This window comes from Cynocephalus volans, chromosome 8 (genome assembly GCF_027409185.1).
Source record: "Cynocephalus volans isolate mCynVol1 chromosome 8, mCynVol1.pri, whole genome shotgun sequence".
Classification (NCBI taxonomy): domain Eukaryota; kingdom Metazoa; phylum Chordata; class Mammalia; order Dermoptera; family Cynocephalidae; genus Cynocephalus; species Cynocephalus volans.
The window spans coordinates 67,623,031-67,646,618 of record NC_084467.1 but is presented as its reverse complement, the minus strand read 5'-3'; the positions used below and the strand labels follow the sequence as shown (position 1 = coordinate 67,646,618).

The 23,588-nt window shown below is 33.9% G+C and overlaps 1 protein-coding gene across 11 annotated transcripts in view; it reads right to left on the bottom strand.

Annotated features, from left to right (window-relative positions):
• NEXN (nexilin F-actin binding protein) overlaps window positions 1-23,588 on the bottom strand; it is a 42,117-nt gene that overhangs the window by 15,612 nt on the left and 2,917 nt on the right. For 3 of the 11 annotated variants that reach the window (XM_063106989.1, XM_063106990.1, XM_063106991.1), the window contains 9 exons: window positions 22,621-22,700; window positions 12,059-12,137; window positions 10,433-10,624; window positions 10,158-10,236; window positions 9,924-10,072; window positions 6,453-6,494; window positions 5,050-5,247; window positions 4,777-4,953; window positions 1,986-2,174 (listed from right to left, as the gene is read on the bottom strand). In XM_063106989.1, coding sequence (XP_062963059.1) covers window positions 1,986-2,174; window positions 4,777-4,953; window positions 5,050-5,247; window positions 6,453-6,494; window positions 9,924-10,072; window positions 10,158-10,236; window positions 10,433-10,624; window positions 12,059-12,085 — 1,053 coding nt within the window. In that variant the 5' untranslated portion in view covers window positions 12,086-12,137; window positions 22,621-22,700. The remainder of the gene's footprint in view (window positions 1-1,985; window positions 2,175-4,776; window positions 4,954-5,049; window positions 5,248-6,452; window positions 6,495-9,923; window positions 10,073-10,157; window positions 10,237-10,432; window positions 10,625-12,058; window positions 12,138-22,620; window positions 22,701-23,588) is intronic. The other 8 variants (XM_063106986.1, XM_063106981.1, XM_063106980.1 and 5 more) reach the window with 5 other exon arrangements.

The following is a 23,588-nucleotide window of genomic DNA, read 5'->3' as shown; positions in this document are numbered from 1 at the left end:
CTGAATGAATTAAATAATCCATTCATGATCTCTTCATAATCAGGCAAAAATCACTTTTAATGCTATGATCTGGCAGCAGGCCAGTATAGGGATCTGAACCCTGGACCTTCGTGTTACAAGGTTGTGCTCTAACCAACTGAGCTAACCGGCCAGCCCATTTAAAGAGATAATAGTAGTTAATACAAGGGTACTTCAACAATTCTATTGTTCCATGAACTTTTTGAAGTGCCCTTGTACATAGAGCTTCCAGGTACAGTTATAAGCACTTTACATGTATTAATTTATTTAATCCTGTAGCCCCATGAAGTAGGTATTATTAATGTCCTCATTTTACTGATGAGGAAACTGAGACATACAAAACAACTTGTCCAAAGTCAGTATAACACTACGTGGCAAAGCCGGGATTCAGACCTCAAAATCTTTCTAGTAAGATTATAAATAATATCTTAGACTGCCTTTTCATAATTTCATGAACTTACATGAATAATTTAAATAATTTAAACAATAAGTATATACTATTTAGCTGTGACCTTGGGCAAGTTACTTCATCACTGTAAGTCTGCACCCTTATCTGTGACAACTTTCATTGGGTTGTCATGAGGATTAAATAAAGTTTAAAGACACTTAGCAGTGTGTCCAACACTATATTAAGCTCCCAAAAGATAGTTTTATTACTACATTATCATCCCCTGTATATAGGCAATCCCTAATTGCAAATAGAAACTGCTTTTAAGTTCTGACTTGGATTACATTTTATCATGAAAAACAATTCTCTGTTTTTCTATCCCCTGAAGGAATATACATAAACCTCTGGCCCGAATTGTGACCCTGTGGTTGAAATAGACATAGGTGAATGAGAGAGGCAAGGGGTAACTATTTATTTGTTCCAAATACTATCAAGATTTTAAACCCAGGCTTCACCACAGCACTAATCTAACTCAGAAACAATGTTTACATGGTTTTACAATCCAAAAATGGCCAAAAAATTTTTATTTAATATATGAATGAACCGAACTATAGTATGAAATTACAGTACTTGGTCCTGGATAGCAAAACAACATGAGTGAAGGAAGAGTTTTTCTCTCTTTTGATAGAGAAATGTCTCTAGGAAACTTGGTTTTGGTTTAACAGTTTTCCTTTCCTGTACTTTTTCCATTTAGTGAATCACAGTAAAAAGACAGTTTTGGCCTAGTTCTCCTGATCTTCACAGCTACTTCTAACACTTCTGAACCTGCTTATACTCCTAAAATTAAGTGCTTTCACAATGTCTGTGGGGTTTCTCAGTAGAAACCATTTGTGAACCATTGGTGATAAAGCCAAATAAACACTTGGATATATGTGTCTGAAGCTCACCCAAACAAAGACAACCAGGTTATGATATCACTGAAGCCAATTAAAACATTTCAAGAAGGGGATTCAGTGTTCACATGTCAAATTGATTGAAAATAGTTTGTCAGATAACTGCACATTTTACAATCATTAAAATGGTATAGGAAGTATAAAACCTTGGGACAGTTAAATTAGTTGTCAATATCCAGGAGTGATGGGTGAGCATTTTGGAGAGTTAAATAATTGTGATTAAATGACTGGAAGAGATGAAAATTGAAAAGAAAGAAAGAATGAATGAAAAGGAATGAAGAGGGAGCACAGGAAGGAAGGGGAGGAGATAATCGAGAGGAAAAAAGGAAAAGTTGGGGAGGGGAACTCACTGTTTCTTTTATACTTAGTTCTGGAAAACATGCCTTCCCAAAGAAAAAAGATAACATTCATTGTTATGACAGGCATGGCAATTTAATCAAAACCTCAACACTAATTTGAAGTAAATACCTTCAACCAACTGGAAGACTTTAAAAACTACTTGCCATTCCTACTATTGGCACAGATTTCAGAAATAATACAGTACTCCCCAAAGTCTAATCGTTTTCCTAGTAACATACTCTAAAAGCTGAATCCTAATAGCATTCTCTAGTTAGGTTCTGTCTTACCATGCTTCTTCTTGCTTCAGCAAATGCCTTCTTTTCTTCTTCTATTCTCCTTCTGGCTTCTTCTTCTGCTTTCTTTTTTTCATCTTCTCTCCTTTGCCTTTCTGTTTCTTCAAAACTGAGTTTGAGTTTACCAGGACGGTATTCTTTAAAATTTTTTTCTGTGCCTTGGTTTTCCTCCTCTTCAGTTACCTACCCAAATAAACAATTCATTACTAAGAATTGAAATTCATCAAAGACAGTAATGACTTACCAGTCAAAAGGCACAGAATGAGCTACTTCTCTCAGGAGTGTTTCAATGCCCTTAATATACTTGACCAAAACTTGACCAAACCTTCCTTTTTAGTGTCTTATGTAATAAAATATTCAAATTCGGAGAAATTCAAAATAAAGATGTACTCAAGTCAAATAAAATTTCTCAAGCAAGTCAAATTTTTACATAGAGAAGATGAAATATTTTTTAAATGTTAAAGGGGTCACTATTGAACATTTACTTTCCCAGAACAAACAAAACGTGTGTGTGTGTGTGCTTAAATTGAGGTTCAAGCATACCTATACAGAGTCTCTTTGGTAGTAAAATTAAGTTCTCATTTTGTAATTTTCATGGATTTATTTTTTTGCAATAAACTATGGTGCTTTTCCTTATACTAATCAGATAAAAGATTGTTACCTGGAACTATATTACATAAAATTTAAGTATTATGATTTTATAATTTAAATTTATAATTTATTATTAAATTAATTAAAATATTTATTGAAATTTATTATTTGATTAACAATATTTCTATTTATCAAGTTGGCTACCAAAGATATCTAAAATGTGTAGGTATTATGCAACTATAATACCCAAAAGCCATAACATTTTCAAATAAATGTCTAAAAAATTAAAATTTTTGATATATAATCCTTAGAACATCATTAATGAAAGCTGATGGAAAAAGTTCTGACAACCTTATTATAGATGTTCCATTTTTAAATTTTTAAAATGGGGCCGACCAGTGGCGCACTCGGGAGAGTGCAGCTCTGGGAGCCCGGCGACGCTCCCGCCGCGGGTTTGGATCCTATATAGGAATGGCCGGTGCACTCACTGGCTGAGTGCCGGTCATGAAAAAGACAAAAAAAAAAAAAAAAATTCTTAAAATGTAATTTGAGGGCCGAGCCCGTGGCACACTCAGGAGAGTGCGGTGCTGGGAGCGCGGCGACGCTCCCGCCACGGGTTCGGATCCTATATAGGAATGGCTGGTGCACTCACCAGCTGAGTGCCGGTCACGAAAAAGACAAAAAAAAAAAAAAATGAGATTTGAAATCTGTTTTCTTATTTCAATTTTATTTTTTATTGATAAATCTATCAGTTTCATAATAATCAACATTTTTAAAGCACTTAGTATATGCCAAACACTATTTTTGTCGGGCCTTAAAAACTAACGCCACCTTAAGTGACATTACAAGCGGCACCATTATGGGCCCACAAGGGCGTATTAATGTGGCAGCCTAAGAGGGCGCCAGGAGGAAGTAGGGTGGGGATGTCTGCGGGAACCTTGCCTTAGCCCTTATTGGCCAAATATGCGCTTCAGCGCTCGAGGTTGCAATAGCTAGGCATTGAGACAGGATGCATGCTCTCTTGACCTTTAAGCTGATAAGATTATGTAAAAAACCTCCCTTCCCCATCTGCCTTTAAAAGCAAGTGCTTGTGTGGTAATAAATGGAACTGCTCTGACAGAACCCCCCGCTGAGTCTGAGTGTCCTTTAACCGGGCTGTTTTGGGGTGGCCGGCGGGTGTGCTCACCTCTCTTCACGGCTCTCTTCCCCTGTCTCCTTCCAAAGGGGACGGTAGGGAAAGAGGAATCCCGGGCCGTTCGCTCGCCCACCGAAAGCGATGAGGCTAGGGCTGTTCTGGTCGGCCAGCGGCGGACCCGACATATTTTAAGTGCTTTCTAGGTATTAACTCATTTAACCATTTAAAAAGTAGGCACTATCATTTTTACCATTTTACAAATGAAGAAACTAAGACAAAGAGAAATTAAATAACTTGTCCATGGTTACACAGTTAGTATATGGTTGATATCTGAATCCAGGCAGTCTGGCTCCAAAATCCATGCCGTTAACCACTACCCTACATACATATATACACACACATACATACCTTACAGGGCAAACTGCATATTCCATAAACCGTTATTCTGATGTGTTCAAACATTTGCAAAACTGGACTGAAACCAAGTGTGTACACTTATAATTAGACTTGAAAATGTCCTATACCCATGTTATTAAATACACTGCAGGCTGAACTAACAGATGAAGGGGAACCAGGTTTGTTGAGTAATTATTTTGCATATTTATATATATTTTTTGTTTGTTTTTGTTTGTTTGACGGCTGGCCAGTACAGGGATCTTGGTGTTCACAGCGCACTCTACCCAACTAAGCTAACTAACCAGCCCTTCATATTTATATATTAATAACAATTTGTAAAAATAAAAACTTAAAGCATATTGAGTAAAATGCCCCAAAGTGGAAACTAGAAAACAATGCAGATACATTTTATATATGGAATATGCATATAATTTCAAAATCAGGCCCTTATATAGAGAAAATCTCCTTGAACGTATGATAATGAATCTTAATCTAAAGGCAGCTACCTTCCCTTTTTTTTTTTTTTTTTTTTTTTTTTTGGTGGCTGGCTGGTGTGGGGATCCAAACACTTGACCTTTGTGTTACCAACACCATGCTCTAGACAAGTGAGCTAATACCTTCCCGAATAGTAAATGTAGGATTTATATTTAATATTGTATTTACCATTTGCCGCCTTGCTTCTTCAAAAGCACGCTTCTCTTCTTCTAAACGTTGTCTTGCTTCCTCTTCAGCTTGCTTCTTTCGATTTTCTTGTCTTTGTCTCTCTAATTCTTCAAAAGTTAGTTTCAATTTTCCAGGAGAAAGTGATTCTCTTTTTGCCTTGCTTTCCATTTCATCATCCTAAGAAACATTATGAAACCCCCACCTGTTAGTCATAAAGTGAAATGCTGCTAACTTAACTAAACTGCTTTGATTAGTTCCTTAAAAAAAAGTTACCATGACCAATGAAAGACACTTTGCTTCCTTGAGAGATCGTTGTTCTTCTTCATAGCTAATTCTTTTATCTTCTTCATAGGTGATCTTTTCTTTCTCTTCTCGTTCTTTTTCTAGGTCTTCACAATTCTTTTTTATTTTTCCAGATATTTTATATGACTTGACAGGCACCACTGTTATGAGCAGTGAATCATCTCCTTCCTATTTTATAGGATAGATAATTAGCATTTTTCTTCTTAATCAAAATTTAGGTTTCATGGGACTTTACCACTTCCATCGTTGGTGAATATCATTACATTGCCATCAATGTTATTATGAAGAACAAAAAATTATTTTTTTACAGATTACTATTAAATATCTTTCTCTAAGCTCATTGGTCATTATGAATTAATCTTACTGAAATCCATTGGTGATAAAGTTCAAGAATCATTCTATTTCCTAGAGATGGAGTTAATAAAGCTGTTCAGATAACAAAACTGCAGTGTCATTGCCTGAATTTAGCTATCTGTGCATTAGTCCCACAAAAGGAAATGTGCATGTGAGTATACCCTAAATCAATTTGATAGTGGGTAGATTCAATTTAAACACACACAAAAATGTTTCTGCATATGATTTTTTCTCTCCATGCAAGCTTTTAAATACTTGATAAACTAATATTTAGTGAGAAAAACTCACAGTATTTCCAAGTCATTCATTAAACATTTATAATACATATAAATATAGATACATTTGATCCCATTAAGATAGTTTAAAATTTATTGTTTTTTTAAATTAAGTAGTTCTAATATATAATCTATTGTTGCCTCTTTTTCCAAAAATAAAGAGGACAGTTATAAACGTAACACATGACCCTAAAATAAAATTGCTTTCAATTTATGTGGCTGTAGTTTTAGGCACACCATCAAATTGTTTCATCGATTTTTAACTTTCTCTGTTAGATAAAAAGAGGTGACTAAAATTTTTGTGATAAACTTTCCTTTATGACAATAGATAGTGCACTTTATACTAGTATGTGAAAAACACAAACTCTCAGGAACTCTGAGGAAAGAAGACAAATGATGAAAAGAAAAACTGCCTTTTAAAAATGTTAGTTTTCAGTAATCTCAATTGTTAGTAACAGTTCAAGAAATATATAGTCTTGGCAGAGTATCCCAGACTGAGACTAATGAGACTTGTCCTTCTAATCTAACTATGAAGAAACAACATACTTTTCTTTAAAAAATACTATGCTATAGTATTTGAAGGTATAAAAGTATGATCTTGCTTTGCAAAAACTTTTTTGTTGTTATTTGCTGTATTTATAATACAAAGAGTAAAAGCTCTTTTAATTTTTTCTTAGATTAAAAGATAATTTGTGAATCTGATAATTTTAAGTGAATGTTTCATTAAAGGAAATGTCTGTTTACCTCTGATGCTGATTCAGTTCCCGTATTGTTTATGTCCTCAATCTATTGAATGAGAATTTCATATAATTACATTACATTGGATTTCTTCTTTTTGCTTTTAAACATACAACTGAAAAGTAATTTAGTTATGATTTATGATTAATTTTCAAATTTGTAATTTTTGAAATATTTTTAATGTTCCAAATTAGCCAAGTATGTCCTTTTAAATGGAGATTAAACCTTATATTAGTTTTTACATTTTGATATAAATAATCAGGGAACAACATATTAAGAAAAAATTAAGATAAAGCCTATCTTTGTAAATCTGGACATTGAATAATGGACCAAACCTTTATGACCTGGCTGTGAGCTTACAAGCAGCAATTATTAATTTAATTAGCAATTTAAACTGAAATACACAGAAATGTTTCTCCATTCTCTGTCCCTGCCCCAGTAAAAGGAAACCCTATCATTAGCAATCAAATAGTTGTCATGATTACACTTTACAACATAAATATATAGCAAAAATATAACTGACACAATAACAAAGTGGTGAAAGATGCAGGCTAGTTTAGGAGGAAAAATAATTCTGTTAGGGCCGACCCCGTGGCTCACTCGGGAGAGTGCGGCACTGGGAGTGCAGTGGCGCTCCCGCAGCGGGTTAGGATCCTACATAGGGTTGGCCGGTGCGCTCACTGGCTGAGCGCGGTGCAGGCGACACCAAGCCAAGGGTTGCGATCCCCTTACCGGTCACAAAAAAAAAAAAAAAGAAAAGAAAGTAAAAACTCAGATTATTTATCATTTCAATTTGATTTTTAAAACCAATGAAAGAATCTGGAAGTAGTTAATTTCTCATGCAGTCTAAGGGAATTTTGTTGTACCCTGGCCCATACTAGGAACTGGGCTGGCTGAGTCTCTGTCCTCTCATTATCCCACTCTTCTTTTCTATATTCTCTGTCAAGGAATAATACATTTTATAAGATACCCAATTTCTTGAAAAATAACATTCTGAACAAATAATTTATTAAAAATCTATTTTATTCTTTATTTTTAATAGTTTCATTCAGAATAATTTTGTACACTACAAAATTATTTTCTTTAGAATAATTTGCTTTGTTATATAATTACTTGTCACACTGATTTGCTATTTAAGTAGGGAAGGTTTTATTGAATGAGATATTATACTAAGAAAAATTTTAATGGCTCTATGAAAAATAATTACAAAATGACTTCCCTTCAAAAAAGTACTCACAACTCCTCTACAAATCATGTTAATTTATCAATAAAAAAATCAAGGAGATGTGGTGATAAGCCAGACATTGACACTATAGGAAAACAAAATACTAAATTTCTTGACCCCCAACTTTCTTTTTCTTGGTGCTACAACCTCCCAATCTTTTTTAGCTTATGGTAAAATAAAGTATATTTGGAGATTTTTTTGTTTTTTTACTTTATTCTTTGATTATTTTAAACCATTACCAAAACAACAAAAGATAGAACACTTTTTTTTTTTCACAGCAAACAAGAAAAAAAGATCAATTTGTGTAAGTGGTCATGGTATGAGTATATTCACAGAAAATAGTTATTCAGAAGTTCAGTTATAGTGTTGATTTTCAGAAGCTACTATTGAAGAAGAGCTGCTTTCCAACTATTTTTTTTGCTTTGTGAAAACTATTCCTTTTGCTCCCCCTAATCAACTTCCTTTTCTCCCCTCTCGTTTCAATATTCCCTTCACCCACCAATAAAATCTTTTTCTAAGCTGATGGACTTTAATTCTGCCTATCAGGGTATCCTCAAAGATAACCAGATAATACCAAATCAAGATTCTTCCCCAAATTTTATTGATCTTTGATTCTAACATCCAGTATACAAAGTATACCCATTTTAAATTCATTATAAGATGCTAGAATCTCAGAACTGGTAATTATCTTGGAGGTCACTCATTCAGCTACCCACTGTCTCAGGAATCCCTTTTATAGCATTTCTTGCATATAGATTTGTACAAGTGGATTTTGCAAATATCAAGACTCTTCTTGACTACCTATGCCATACTTTACTCCTTATATTCAAAGATACATTAAATTAGATTTGAGGGAAATGTACTTAATTAGATTTTAAAATTAGACTTTACATATTTTCAAGATGAAATTACTATTAATAGTTCACTTTACTCTACCTACATGTTCTTAAATAATTTAATGGGCTAAACATTTCATTAACCAAGGTTCTATGGCACCCTGACATGTAGCAAGTATTTAGAGTTACTAAAGAAGTGGTTCTTTTTCATGAACATATTTTGTTTCCATCTCTGTGTGAGAATCCTGTGTCTTCTTCATATTCAAACTCACCTCTTCACCACACACACAGTTTTTCTTTGAGAAACCACTGCCTACATATTCCATTCTTGGGGTTGTAGTGGGTCTTAAAGTCTAGAAAATAATCACTGGTGGGAAAGGACACAAGATTTAAAAGAGACTAACCCCATGTACATACTCACTATTTTCTGCCAAACACTATATATTTTAATAATATATTTTATTCCCTTATTTTATAATTCATAATATAATTATACTACAACTATAATTATAACTAAATATTTTTAATATTTATAATATATAATAATTCTTATATATTATCATTTTATTCCCTTGTGAAATTTCACTGCAAAATGAATGCTAATCTTTAATAACTGGAAGTGGCAGCAGTAAAGTATATAGCATCCTTTTACAGCTAAGGAGGTACAAAGTAATACAGGAAATTCCCATTCTTTTTATAGTTCATCTGGCATATGTCATCATTTACCACAATATAAGTGGCTATTCTGTAGAAGTGGTTATTTGCAAAGTCAGGGTAAATAAACTTCTTTAGCATGCAAATATGTCACATGTATCAGCAAGTGTGGCTTTACTTTCATTGTCACTTTTCTTTTCAGAAAGGTAGTGGAAACCAAAGGAAGCATATTTAAGGCACTTAAAGTATTGCTTTCAAAGACTAACATTTTAAAGTATTGCTTTTAAAAGATCAGCATTTTAGGGCTGGTCAGTTAGCTCAGTTGGTTAGAGCATGGTGCTGATAACTCCAAAGTCTAGGGTTCAATCCCTGTACCAGCCAGCCACCTCCCCCGACCAAGAAAAAAAAAGGTAAAAGAAGTAAAAGATCAGCATTTTGTTAGGTGCTTTGGATAGTTTATGTGTGAAACTGCCTTATATCTCTGTAAATTCCTCTAACATGCCAAGAAAAATAAGAAAGGTAGACAGAGTAAGATCATATGTAACAAAAGTCATCTCAATGTTCTACCTTAAAATAGGACATTCTGCCCTTATACTTCCAGGCATCTGATATTAAATAACTTAAGATGATCTTGTTTTCAGTTCAGCTGCTATTAAATAGGTTTATGTTGTATTAAAACATTTTATTAGGCAACAAACTGATTCATTTTACTTTGTACAATTAGTTTCAGAAGCAAATATCAACTTAATATTTAGTGTATACCTGCTCAGCCCTTTTTGCTAATTCACGCTGTATCTTCCTCTTTTCTAACATATCCTGCTCAATTCTGCGTTTTCGCTCCTCCTCTGTTCTCTTCCTTTGTTCCTCTTGTCTTTGTTTCTCCATTTCAGCAAATTTACCTTTAACAGTTCCTAAGAATATATGAAAAATGTTTGATACTTTGCCATGTTTCTTTTTTTGCATTTTTATTTACAATTTACCTCTCAAGTTTCTTACCTGTTAGCTTTGGCACATATGCCTTTTCTACTTTAGAAGATACCTCTTCTTCATCATCAGATGCAAGCATTTCTTTAATCTATATGGTTGAATAAATTCATATGAATACATGTCCAAAACTTAGACCAAATCATATTATATTCAGAGTTTAAATTAGCTTACAGTACAGAAAAGTATTTCAATTATAGTTAACATGAAATACAGCAAATGTGAATAATAAAATGTAAATTAAAAAGATGAAAATGAGTATTTTCACAAGAATAAAATAAAATAACCTCCTGCTTTTTCCTGTTCCATTCTCTCTCTCTAATATATTGTTCTTTTCTTCTTTGCTTTTCGTCTCTAGACCTCCTTTGATTTCTTTCTTCCCTGGCTTTCTGCATGGCTTCAAATTTATCCTTTACATCACCCTTGCCAAGTTTTGGCACATAGGTTTTTGGGACAGGTTTAGATGAAGAAAGCAGAATCTTCATTAGAAGAAAATAAAGAGAAGAAAGTTAAAAAAAAAAAAAGATAGGAAATTATGTAAAGATAGAGAAGAATAAGCAATATAAAAAATACATATTGAAACAAAATAGAAATGAGTTTGAAAACTTTAGTTGAACCATCACAACCTGATCGGATACTTTCTAAAACCTAAGTATAAAAAATGAAATTACAGCAAATATGAGAGTAGAAATTTTGATCATATGTTGTAAAGAAGTCCCATTTTGTGGGTGGTGTTCCACTGAAGGTGAAAGACAATAAAATATAAATACAAATACTGAATTCTAATTTAAAACAACCCATATTTTATTGTCCTACTCCATTATTAAAGATTCAAATTTGACATCACTTGTTTAAAAGGTACCAAGGCTACTTTCAGTAAATTAAGTGAAGTTGAAAACAAAGCAAAAGTTTAGGCTTTAAAATTAAAGCCTAATTCACATATTACATTCTTGCTGGTTTCTATAACTAATATAAGCAAAACTGAAAGCTAGTTCTTTTATTCCTCATTTGTGGATGAGGTGCACCAGGTACACAAGCAGTAATTTATGTTGTTACTACTACACTGCCCATCTATAACTTCCTTAAACCATGTTAAGAATGTTTAAGAAGGCTGTATCATTCCAAGTAGGATGGGCTCTAAGAGGAAAATTCCCAAATGGCAAAAGAGCTTCACAAGAAGGGGAATCTGGTAGAAGACTGAAGAAAAGTTTTTTCTTCACTCTAAAACCAGGAAAGTGAATTATTTTCATTTTTCTGAAAATTAAGCTGATCTCTAAAAAGTTTCAGTAAATAAAACTTCAGTGTCTCAGAACACCAAACCTTTTCTCCTAGTGATAATGGCAAATTGCTTAATTAATCTGTGGCATATCCAGCTTGTATTTTGTAATCTATTATGTGTCATTAGCCATTTGAGGGGTTTTTTTAATAATTTGGTGGTATCAATTGAACTCTTCATACTACAACTCCCAGTAACTATAGCCAAAAACCAGAACGAAGCTAAAAGAAATCCTATTGCAGCTGCTGGAAGGAGCTAAGAAGGATCCTCACCTGAGAGTAAATTATTGCTTTCTCCTATGATTATAGGTCAAACTTGTTTGGTTTTTTTTAATACTGAAAAAATAATTTCTAAGATTTATCAAGATATTTAAAATTCTATTCAAGACGATAGCCATCACATCCACTTCATTATCATTTACAAATTTCATAATCATATTTCCTAGATTAGAATCCAAGTGAAAATACTGGCCTAAGACCAGCCCGTGAATTGTATGTCTTCTTGTTTTACACCTTGACTCTATGTTATTAATTATGAACTCCTCAATATGAACTTTCTACCAAAGGATTGCCCTTTCAGCAATTCTACATTCAAGCTTACATAACCCTCATTTTTTTTTTTTTTTTTTGAGACTTACCTCAGCCTTTTGGGAAATATCATTCATGTTTGCTGTCTGTGGTCTTGGGATGATTATAAAGTTTTGAATATTTTTGCACCTGGAAAAATATTTTAATATTGTATAAGAATTTTAATGACTTTATTTTAATGTTTTATATTCTTATAAATAGAAATAGCATGTTAATTGCCCCTCAAAAAATACTGACAAATCCAAGTAAGTAATAAATTGTGATAACTTTCAGCTACTTTTCCCAAGATTAAGGGTATAGAAAATACAAGCTGCATGGTGTTAGATCCCTGAAAGTTTATGACCCAGAATAGGTTGGTGAACATATCAATTGCACTTTAAAGGAATGTGTATTCTGCAGTTATTGAGTGTATTAGTCTATGATAGGTCTTCAAAAAGTTCATGGAAAGATTTGTATTTTAATTCTATTTTTCCATGACTTTTCTGAAGTACACTCATATAAGTATCAACTATATTAACATACTTGATCATGTTCTAGATTTTCTAAATATTTACTTTTGGGGTTTTTCCTAGTTCTATCAATCTTCAACTATGTAGAATTTTCTATTTCTCCTTTTAATTCTGCCATTTTTGTTTCATGTAATTTCAGGTTCTTCTACGTGCATACACATTATGATTGTAATAACTTCTTTTTGAATTACTGCTTTAATCAGTATGAAATTTCCCTCTTACCTCGTTTTCTTGAACTTATCTGATATTAAAATAGCCACACCAACTTTCTTAGATTTAATTTGCAAGGTATATAATTTTCTATCCATTTACTTTCAAGCTATCTATGTTTTTATATGTAAAGTATATCTCATCTATGCCAATACAATACTGAATGTACCTGATCTTGTCTAATCCTGAACGCATCAGACAAGATCTTGTCTGATCTTGGAAGCTAAGCAGGGTCACTCCAGTTAGTACTGGGATGGGAGATCACCTGGGAATACCAGGTGTTGTAGGCTTTAAAAAAAAAAAAGTATATCTCTTGGACACAGCATATAATTCTACCTTGCTTTAAAAAAAAAAAAATCAATTGATAGTATCTATCTTAATTGCTGTGTTTAGTTCATTAACATTTAATGTAATTATTGAAATGAATGGATTTAGGTCTTCCATTCTGCTATTTTTTTCAATAGATTTTATTTTTTAGAGTGACTTAGGTTCACAGCAAAATTGAATGCAAGATACAGATTTCTCATATATTCCCTGCCCCCACACATGCTGGCCTCCCCCATTATCAACATATCCCACCAGAGTGGTACATTTGCTACAGCTGATGAACCCATATTGATATATCCTTATCACCCAGATATTGAATGAGATGCAGCTATCTCAGCTGACTGTGGTTTAGAATTCATTGCGATACCTGAGAATCATTTAATAACCTAACTCTGTGTTCTACTTAACTCCAAGTAATTCTATGAGAATAACTGCTACTGTGTATCAATTTAAAAGGAAATAAGCTTGGTTAAATAAAAGCTCTGCTGCTCAAGTGAAGTAAAATGCCTGTTTCTTACCCAATACCATGTTCTACTGTCAGTTGTTAGCTAAAGATTACAAATTCAGTGTATATAATACTATCAGTCATGCTTTTTTTGCTTCCAACGTATTTCTACTGCTCAGTGTTGTCATTCTCAAATAATTGAATTAAAGGTTCTGTTGAATACACCAGTTGGTAAAACCTTATAAGCTGATTGGTATTTCTCCCCTAGTTGTACTGCTTTCTTGACATCAGCATAATATAATGCATAAGAATACAGACTCTGTAGTCATGTGTGAGAAAGTCAGGACTGTTTTGGTCCCTGATTTTCAAAGGGCGCAAGTCAGTGACATGCACACGCACTCCTATTTCTATGATTATTGATAGTGAAGAATTAAATAACAGTATCATCCTGTATGTCATTCCTTTGATTAAGGAACACATTGATATAAAATATCATTCTGCTAGATCGCCAGAGTACAGAAGGCTTCTGAATTTCTTATCTAACAAAACATTAACAGTGCACTCCTAGAGTAACCAAACTCTTAGCTGTATGACAGTGAGAATTTTGGTTTTATGAATGCTTTTTTAAGTATTAACTGATTACAACAAAGTCATGACATGAACTCTGTCAAATGTTCAAAAATTAGTTGACTAGCACACATTTTAGTGAATCTCATAAATTATAAACCCATCACTAAATCCCATCAAGGAAGTTCCTATAGAAGGGAGGTACAGAGACTGGCCTTTTAGTCCCTAAACTTTAGCTGAAATGTTTCAATTTCCTTCCATCCTCTCCGTTCTGTCCCTTACTACTTTCCCCATCCTCACTCCACAATATTCCAAATATTCATGCCCTTCCTGCTGGTAGGGCACAATCACCTTAATGTCTGCCAAAACTGCCTCCTTCTCTTATGTCAGCCAACTAGGGACCAGGCCTTGGACATAATAGCTGTTCGGTATGTAAATGAGCATAATTATATGTGGAGTAATGTATATTACAAAATTAAAAATTCAGAACAAATGGCATATCCAGGTTCAATTTTGTCACAAACTCTCTCTCATAAAAATTCCAAACCCATGTAGTATAAAATTTGATAAAACATTAATAAAAATACTTTGAAGTCTTCCAAAATATTCTACTAGAATATTTGTGCTTAATGACCTTTATAGAAAATATTCAGAGCTATATCCTAATGATAATTTCTTAGCTAACTGCTGATTTTTTATACATATTAAGACAGTGATGATAGAAGCAGCACTGGAGTTAGAGCCAGAAAACTTGGATTAGAGTTCATATTTAGATCAATTATTAGATGCATGGTCTTGGCCAAGACAATTAACTTCTGTGAACTTCAGTTTTATTTTGTAAAATAGGCATAATAATGCTTTCCTTTTCTCATTAAATCACCGTATAAAATGGAGAGTTCGTTCCTTCTGAACTTTACTGCTACATCTGATACTCTCAGTCACTCCTTCCTTCTTGAAATCCTTCTCACTTGGCTCCATGACACCATTCTTTCCCTGTTCTTTTTTTTTTTTTTTTTTTTTTTAAAGGATGACCAGTAAGGGGATCTTAACCCTTGGTGTTGTCAGCACCACACTCTCTGAAGTGAGTGAACCGGCCATCCCTGTATGGGATCCGAACCCATGGCCTTGGTGTTATCAGCACCGCACTCTCCCGAGTGAACCATGGGCCCGCCCCTCTCTCCCTGTTCTTTCACATCTCTGACCATTCCTTCTATATCTCCTTTGATGGCTTCTTTACTTCTCTCCACCACTTAGAAGCTATTTGCCCCAGGTTTCAGTCTTTGCCCTTTTCATCTCACTCTCCACTTTTTCTTCAGTAACTTTGGTAGTTTACATTACCTCTTTAAGCCTCATCTCTCTTCACACCTCCCTTCCACTATATCACCCATTCTGAAATACTGGCATGACTCAAGACTTTGCACAGCTAGCTCCCTCAGTTTAATGTTCTTCTCATTCCTTTATCACTTAGCTAACTCCTATTCATCCTTTAGTTCTTAGATAAATTGTCACTTTCTTCAGGAAGGCTTCCTTGACTCCACAAGATAAGGTTAGGAGATTCTCCTGTGTGCTTCCATAGCCCCCTGTGCTTACCCCAAGTTGCAGCACTTACCACAATTAATGGTGTGACCCACTTTCTTGACCATCTCATCTACCAGAATGTGAGCTCTCTGAGAGTAGAAATTGTATGTTTTGTACACTGTTGAACCCATAGCACCTAGCAAGTGTCTGGCATAGAGAAGACATATATAAGAATTGTTTGCTGAATAAGTAAATCTTTCCAGCTTCAAGGTGAAGCACTTTATTAATAGTTATGAATTGTCTGGATACAATGTACAACTATCATGATTATTCTTATGCAGGGATATGATATGAATAGAACATACCATTCATTACTCAAGTATTTAATAAGTACCTACTATGTGCCAAACACTCTGCTGGGCACTGAGAAATACGGCACTGAACAGGCAAACATCATCCCTATTCTCATGTTAACAGTCTCTTGGCAAAAACTCAACAAAAGCTTTGGAAGGATTTTTAAGTGGTCCAGTCTGCTTTGCTATCTGCAAACATATGTAAGGCCCTAACATCAACCATACCTGATACAGAATTGAAAGGCAGTATACACCATAACCCCCATCCTTACAGTTAGATGCCTAAAATCAGTGTCTTCCATTCTCAGTCCACACTTTGCACTTCTCTTACTTCCACCCAGATTTTTGTCTGTGTACTTGGTAGACTTTATGCTCCCTTCTCAGATAACAAGGGAACAGTTGCTTTTTGGTGCCTAGATCAATTAAATTATAATTTAAAATAAACCCCAAAAGCCATCATGGAAAGCCTTTCAATATCCACACAAAAACCGACAAGTCTGAATGATCCCCTGTTCCTTTGATTCAACTTTTATTCTCTTAATCAACTGTCTATACAATATTTTAAAATATTCCATTGAACATTTACAGAAGATTGTTAGATTACCCTTTTAGAAACAGTCTCAAACTCCAAATATCATGCATTGAATATGGACAGCATTTTGTTCACCAATCATACCTCAATAATGTGGTTTCTAAAAAAATTCCAAGTATCCATTCAGTCTTTGACTCATTTTATCATCGCCTCCCACTTTCATGCCTGCATATATCATTCAGTCAACATTACACTTACAAGTCCATAAGTGTATATGAACTTTACTGCTTTATTTAGCACAGAGGCCCCAGCTCCTCCAATTTCATGTAATTATGCTTACCAGAAATATTCATCTTTATTTAGTATTCATATATAACACTATAATTTTGATTACTAAACTTACAAAATGAGAAGCTATATAATTCAAAGTGTTTAACAGTTTTGTTTCCTTCAGAATCCTGATAAACATTTTCAAATTATCAAATCTTTTCAATAGGTACCAGAATCCAAGTGTGATGAGAACATAGTTGCCTCAGTTACTATAGGGCAGCTATTTTAATATAGTTACTTCAAAACTCCTGATACTTATTATCAGAATAATTTTTACATTTACATTATTAGTAAAATTAGGTTTTAAAAGTTTCAGAGTAACTTCTAGCCATCAATCTTTTGCTTTCTATTGTTTTTGTTTTTATTTCTTATTATAGGGTAACAGCCCACCATTCTTTTTACCCTCATCCAGGCTCACAAGGTTCTCTAGTTGACTACTACAATCTCTACCTCTCTGTGCTCCTTAAAAATTCCATAACCCATGTATTAAAAAATTTGATAAAATATTAATACAAAATACTTTGAAGTCTTCCAAAATATTCTACTAGTATATTTGTGCTTAATGATCTTGCAGAAAGTATTCAAAGTCATATCCTAATATAATTATATCCTGTCACTCCAGCTCTGAGAATATTAACTTCATGATGCATCGTGGATCAGAATTAAAATTCTCATCTGGGTTTGAAAGGCCTTCTGCAGGTTTCCTCAGACTATGGTCTCCCCTGTCTCCTCCCATTCCTTCGACATTACACCAAGAGAAAAATATTCAGTAGCCTTTTTCTACCTCTAATACTTTCCTCAAGTCACTTCTTTACCAATGAAGTGTTTTCTCAAACTAATTATAATAGAAATGGTGATTTTTCTCCACTTCATCCTAAACATGGTTGTTTTTTCTCCTTCCACCTCCGAGACCTCTATATGTGCTTAGGTTTCTAGGTGAATCTGGCATAAACTAAAAATTGTAATATTTTTGAACATCTTGGACATACCAGTCTAATCTATCTTCTTTATTTACCTTTTCATTATGGAAAAATTTAGGCATATAAAATTAAAGAGACTAATATAATGAACCCCCATATACCTATCACCAAGCTCCAACAATTATCAGCTTCTTCAGTTATCTTAAAGAGTACAAAGTCTGTTTCATTTATTTTGTGCAATACCTATTTCAGCATTGCACACACAGCATAACACATCTTTATAGATGCTTTAAATCATATTCCACCTGCACCCACCACATCCTATTCTCTATGTAGTACATCCTCCTATCCCCTCATAATTATATGCAGAAAAAAAAAAAGAATGATGCCTAGAATCAAACCCTTAACCCTTACCTTTTATTCTCATTTGGGAAGATTTTAAAGTAAATACTCATTTAAAGAAAATTCGTTAAGTTCTCACTTGATGAAATCATTAATAAAGCAATGAAAAGTTATGTACATAAATAAAATATAAGGTTAAAAAAACTACAATACAATACATTAAAGGAAAGACTTGGAGCCTCTATAAAGGAGGAGGGTGGAAACTATCAATTTAATCCCTTTTATGTGCCATACACTAGGTGGTATGCATGTTATTTCATAAATTTAGAGCTGATGAATATGATAGAATTAAGAAGAAATAGGAAAAGATGAAGAAATTAGCTAAATGGATAAATATTCATTCAAGAAACATTTATTGAACATCTTTTTATAGTATTCTAGATATAGTATAAGGTATTACATATACGATAATTAATTGGATAAAATATCTGTTCTCATGGAGTTCTTAGTCTTTATGGGATGAAAGATAATTACCAAAAAATATAATAAGGCTTACATTTTTAGTTTAGAAAATGCTATATTTAGGTAAGATCTGAAAGTATACAAACACATAAAAATAAGCTCTGTGCTGTTAAAGAAAATGCTCTCACTTTCATAGGAAAGGCCATGAATTACAAGAGCATGTCTCAAAATTTTGGGGCTCAGAGCCTAATCTAGGTCTATGATTGAGAATCTAAAGAAGTTTTTAAAATATGGATCATATCAAAAGATATTTAATGTATTAGAAACTAAAACAAAAAATGTTCAAATATATACTTGTCATTTAAAATAACAATAACAAACCCATTATTTATCAACATGAAAATATTTTATGAAAAATAATTATATTTTCCAAAATAAAAACAATTATTAACAAGAATGGGATGTTTTACATTTTTGCAAATCTCTTTAATATCTGGCTTAATGAAAGAGAAGTACATTTTATATCTGGTACTGTATTCAAACTATTGTAATATGTTGTTTTGACTGAAGTCTACACAGTAAATATGACCTCATACAGATATGTAGTGGAAAAGGACTTCATGGACCTCTAAAGGGTTTCGGGGATTCTCTAAGATCACATTCTGAGATTTGCTGAATTATAGGAAAGAACATCCTATCAAATGTCAGTTCTTATTTAGAAAGAGAGTAGTTAGACTAAGCACTCACTCACTGTATTACAGAATGCTAAATGAAGATTGGTTTAACAACTTAAGTCCTATATGTACCCAGTAACCTGAATGCCAAAGGATTTTATATCTGGAATCTCACAGACTTTTCTCAATCTAGTACTGGGTGATTTTTCTTCTGTCTGAGCAGAGATGCAATGTCCTTGGCCACCTTAAAGGGGCAGCAGCAATAAACAATTCACCCTTACTGCACTTTATAGGTGTCTAATATTCCAGAGAAGCCAGTTGAATTGTTATCAAGAATAAGATTACAGAGAAAACACTGACCAAAGAATAAGGTTGAACATGTGGTTCATCAATAAGAGGCTGGATGATAAAGGGATTTAGTAATGCCACTCTAGCATATTAAGCATTCATGTTAAATGAAGATAACTAAGTATCTATCACAGATTTCAGAGGGAATATAGACTGTATGTGATTTAGCAAAAAAGTTGCATTTTTTCAAATTTGACAGATTACATCTGTATTTACATAGTATTTTTGTGAGGAGAATCTGCTGTATGCCAAATATTATGCCTGGCAAGGGGATACAAGATGAATAAAAGATAGCCCTTCAAATCAAGTAGCTGTGGGGGGAGAAATAGAAGGGACCACAACAAATTATAATAGACAGCAGTAAATGCTATAAGGCAGTTATTATAACAGTGCTGCAGAAACACGGAAAAGATTATGGTGTGGTTAAGGAAGGGGTTGGGTTAAAGAAGTTTTCACAGAGATAATGACATTTGAGTTAGACCTTCAAGGATAAATAGGATTTCACACAGTAGAAAAGAGGGTAAGGGTATCCAGGCAAAAGAAGCAACACAAACAAAAATACCAATGTCTGATGACCCATTGCAAATCAATAAACTACAAAATTGTTCAGTGACTCTATAGCAGAACTAGAGGACAGGCTGGGCACAGACTAGAAAGATATATATATATATATTTTTTTTTTTTTTCCCTCCCAAATTGGACCTGATACTATAGGCAATGAATGTGGAGGCAGGAAAGGATTTTTAAAGCAAAAGCATGACTTATTCAGATATGTATTCTAGAAAGAAAAAGAGAGACTCATAGTAGAGCACAGAATGGAGTGAAATGGGGAAAGACTAGAGGGAGGAGAACAAGTACAATGATCTTGGCAAGAGAAGATAAGAGCCTGAATTAGGAAAGTGACAACAGGAATAAAAAGTTGGAAGAGACATTTTAGAAGTGGAGTTGACAGGACGTGGCAACCTATTATTTATTTGACAAATATTTATTAAGCTCTTACTATGTGCCAGACACTATCCTAGGCTGTGGGGAGATGGAAGGGAACAAAAATACAAAGTCCCTGTCTCAAGGAACTTACATGGTAATGGGGGCACTCTTGCAAGAACTTTGGTCAATTTGATTTGAAGGGGTAGAGGTGAGAAGAGGAATACTGTCAAGAATGAACCCAAGGTTTCTAGTGTGAGCAAATGGGTTACACGGTTACCATTAACCAAGATTAAACTAAAAAGCATGTTTGAGTTAGAAAATTAGCTTAGTTTTGAACAGGGTTTATCACCTGTCAGAATTACCTTTTGGGTCTGGTTTACATGGGTTCAGATTCACGGAATTTTAGAGCTCATTTTTTTTTTTTTTTTTTTTTTTTTTGTCGTTTTTTTGTGACCGGCACTCATCCAGTGAGTGCACTGGTCATTCCTATATAGGATCCGAACCCGCGGCGGGAGCGTCGCCGCGCTCCCAGCGCAGCACTCTACCAAGTGCGCCACGGGCTCGGCCCAGAGCTCATTTTTTAAGAACCTTAAAGATCAATGTAGTCCAACAATCCAACCCTTCATTTACCATATGAAGAAACAGGAGACACAAAGGTATTCAAAGATTTATCCAAGGTTACGAACTGTTCAGTAGCAGAACAAGAAAGTAGACTCCAGGTTACCTGACTTTTACCCAACTACTCATTTCACTCTATCATTCTCCATTTTTCCTATGGTAAGTACATGAAACACTACATATATATAAATAATATACTAATGGTAAACACTAATGTTGGTGCCAACTGGCATAGTAATTGGTGAGAAAGTCTTCAAGAAATTTTTGAAAATGATTTAATGGCTTGGTAAAATACGTTTCAAGAATAAAATAATTTCCAGGTTGGATATTAAGATATGAAGCTCAACATACTGGCCAGCTGACAAAAAAAAAAAAGAAAAGATATGACACTCAAGCTGTGAGAGAATGTATGTCTCATAGTAGAATATAACATTAAGTACAACAGATCTTTCTTAAAACATGAACGTTAATGCTTCTGTTCTAGAATTTCATTGGACCTATGTTTAACCTCTACATTTTCTAAATTTTCCTTGCTTTTTTAGATATGCAATTAAAATATATTATGAATTGCAAATAAAGCAGGAATCAAGAATTTGAAATCGAAGCTATCATTTAGAATAACTTCCATTGTGTTAATGTATTATCTCCTTGGTTGAGGAGAACAAGATTATCAAGACAGTGATAGTTTTAAATCTGCATCTCTTTGAACTCAAGCAAAATCTTTGACTCAACTTTTAAGAAAGTTTTAAATAAACATTAAACTAAATACTCCAAGAAAATGTTAAAATCTAACTCAGAGTCTTTGGAACAAACAGCAAAATTGTTTTGAGCTTCATAAAATGTGAGCCTAAATTTTTATCATTTTTCAGTTATACAAGAAACAAACTGAAATATAATGTAACTTTATTACATTTAATTAATGAAAATTGCAACCTTATACTTTAAACATTATACTATAAAACCTGTCATAAACCTCATCACAATTCAAAAATGTGAAATTAGATCCCATTTTACCTTTTTGAAATAGATTTTTTGCTATTACCAATACACAATTCCTCACTGAAAACCAAGAACCTTACTTTCAACCTGCTATATTCTTCTGTAATAATTATATATAATACCTTGTCTTTGTATGACTGTATGTGATACTTTTCAAAGTGCATTCACCACACTATGAGCCCCTGAAAGGTAAGAACTGTCCTTTTTCTCTCTATACCCTTAGTGTTTCAGACAACACCTAGGACATAATACAAGCTCAATTCATACTAGAGTGAGTGGATGAATGACAAAGAGATAAGAAGACAACTGTCCAATCCAAAATCAGCTCAAATAAGACTCATAATTGATATCTACAAAAGGAGGGCTGTTGGTGTAGATGCACTAACTAAATAAGTAAAATAATAGAAAATAAAATGGGCTGGGTTTACACTAAACTAAATATCATGAACAACCAAAAACCCAGAACTTCGGGAAGTTGCCTTCTCAAGCAAATGAATGTGGAGATAGCTGGAGGAGTCTGGGCCTTCTTACCCTCTGCAAGTGGAAGATGGTCTTTCACTGAAGGACACAGCCGGGAATGAGAAGACCTGGGAATCTGGTGCCAAACAAGTCTGTGGGATTGGGAGGCAGAACAGTAGTTAACTCCTCTTTATGGCCAAGCTCAAAAACTGTCACAAAAACTCTCCTAAACGCTTCTCAGATGAGGAAGGAGTAGAATTAAGAGATAGTAGGAAAGATTGCTTTACCAGAAATATCTCCTCTACGCCTTCTAAAATCCTACCAGTTAAAATACTTGATTTGTTCTGGTTAGCAATACATGGTCTCTTCCAGCTCCAACTGATACCAATAATTACTGTCAATAAATGCTAACCTCTTGTTCCCACTGCCACGATCACATTATTTACGAGGATTGCTAACAAAATATATATCTACAACATTTGAAGTCTACGTTTCCAATGCTAAGTCCAGCAGACTTTCTATCATATCATGTGTCAGAGTTGCCCTAATACTTACATCAGGAGATTGCATACTCAAGTGTCTAGGGTCAGGTAATGCAAATGTATTGTAAGGTAATGTTATATAATGTAATTGACAGGTAATGTAAATGAGTGTGACTAGCCGTAAAACAATAGGAAGACTATTTCATATGGAGAGTGTGCAAGCTCTATCTGTGGGGCAGTCACTGCTTAGTTCCAGGGTATTACTGCTGTGCAGAAATATGGACCCGATTTTGCCCAGATCTTCCAATTTTTCAAGAGAGGATGCAAATCCATATTTTAATGTAAAATGTACTAATTTTTAAGCATGTCTGTGGTTATTAGTGTCTTCTTGATTATCAATTTGTGGCTCACAATCTAAATGATTACATAGCACTGAGAAAATGGAAAGGGGTAAAGGCAAGGCCTATTTTTGGCCAGAAAGAGGGAGGCAGAGTCAAAGGGGAAGAAAGGACATGGAAGAGGCACAGAAAGGAAGGTGGGCAGCAAATTTCACCAACA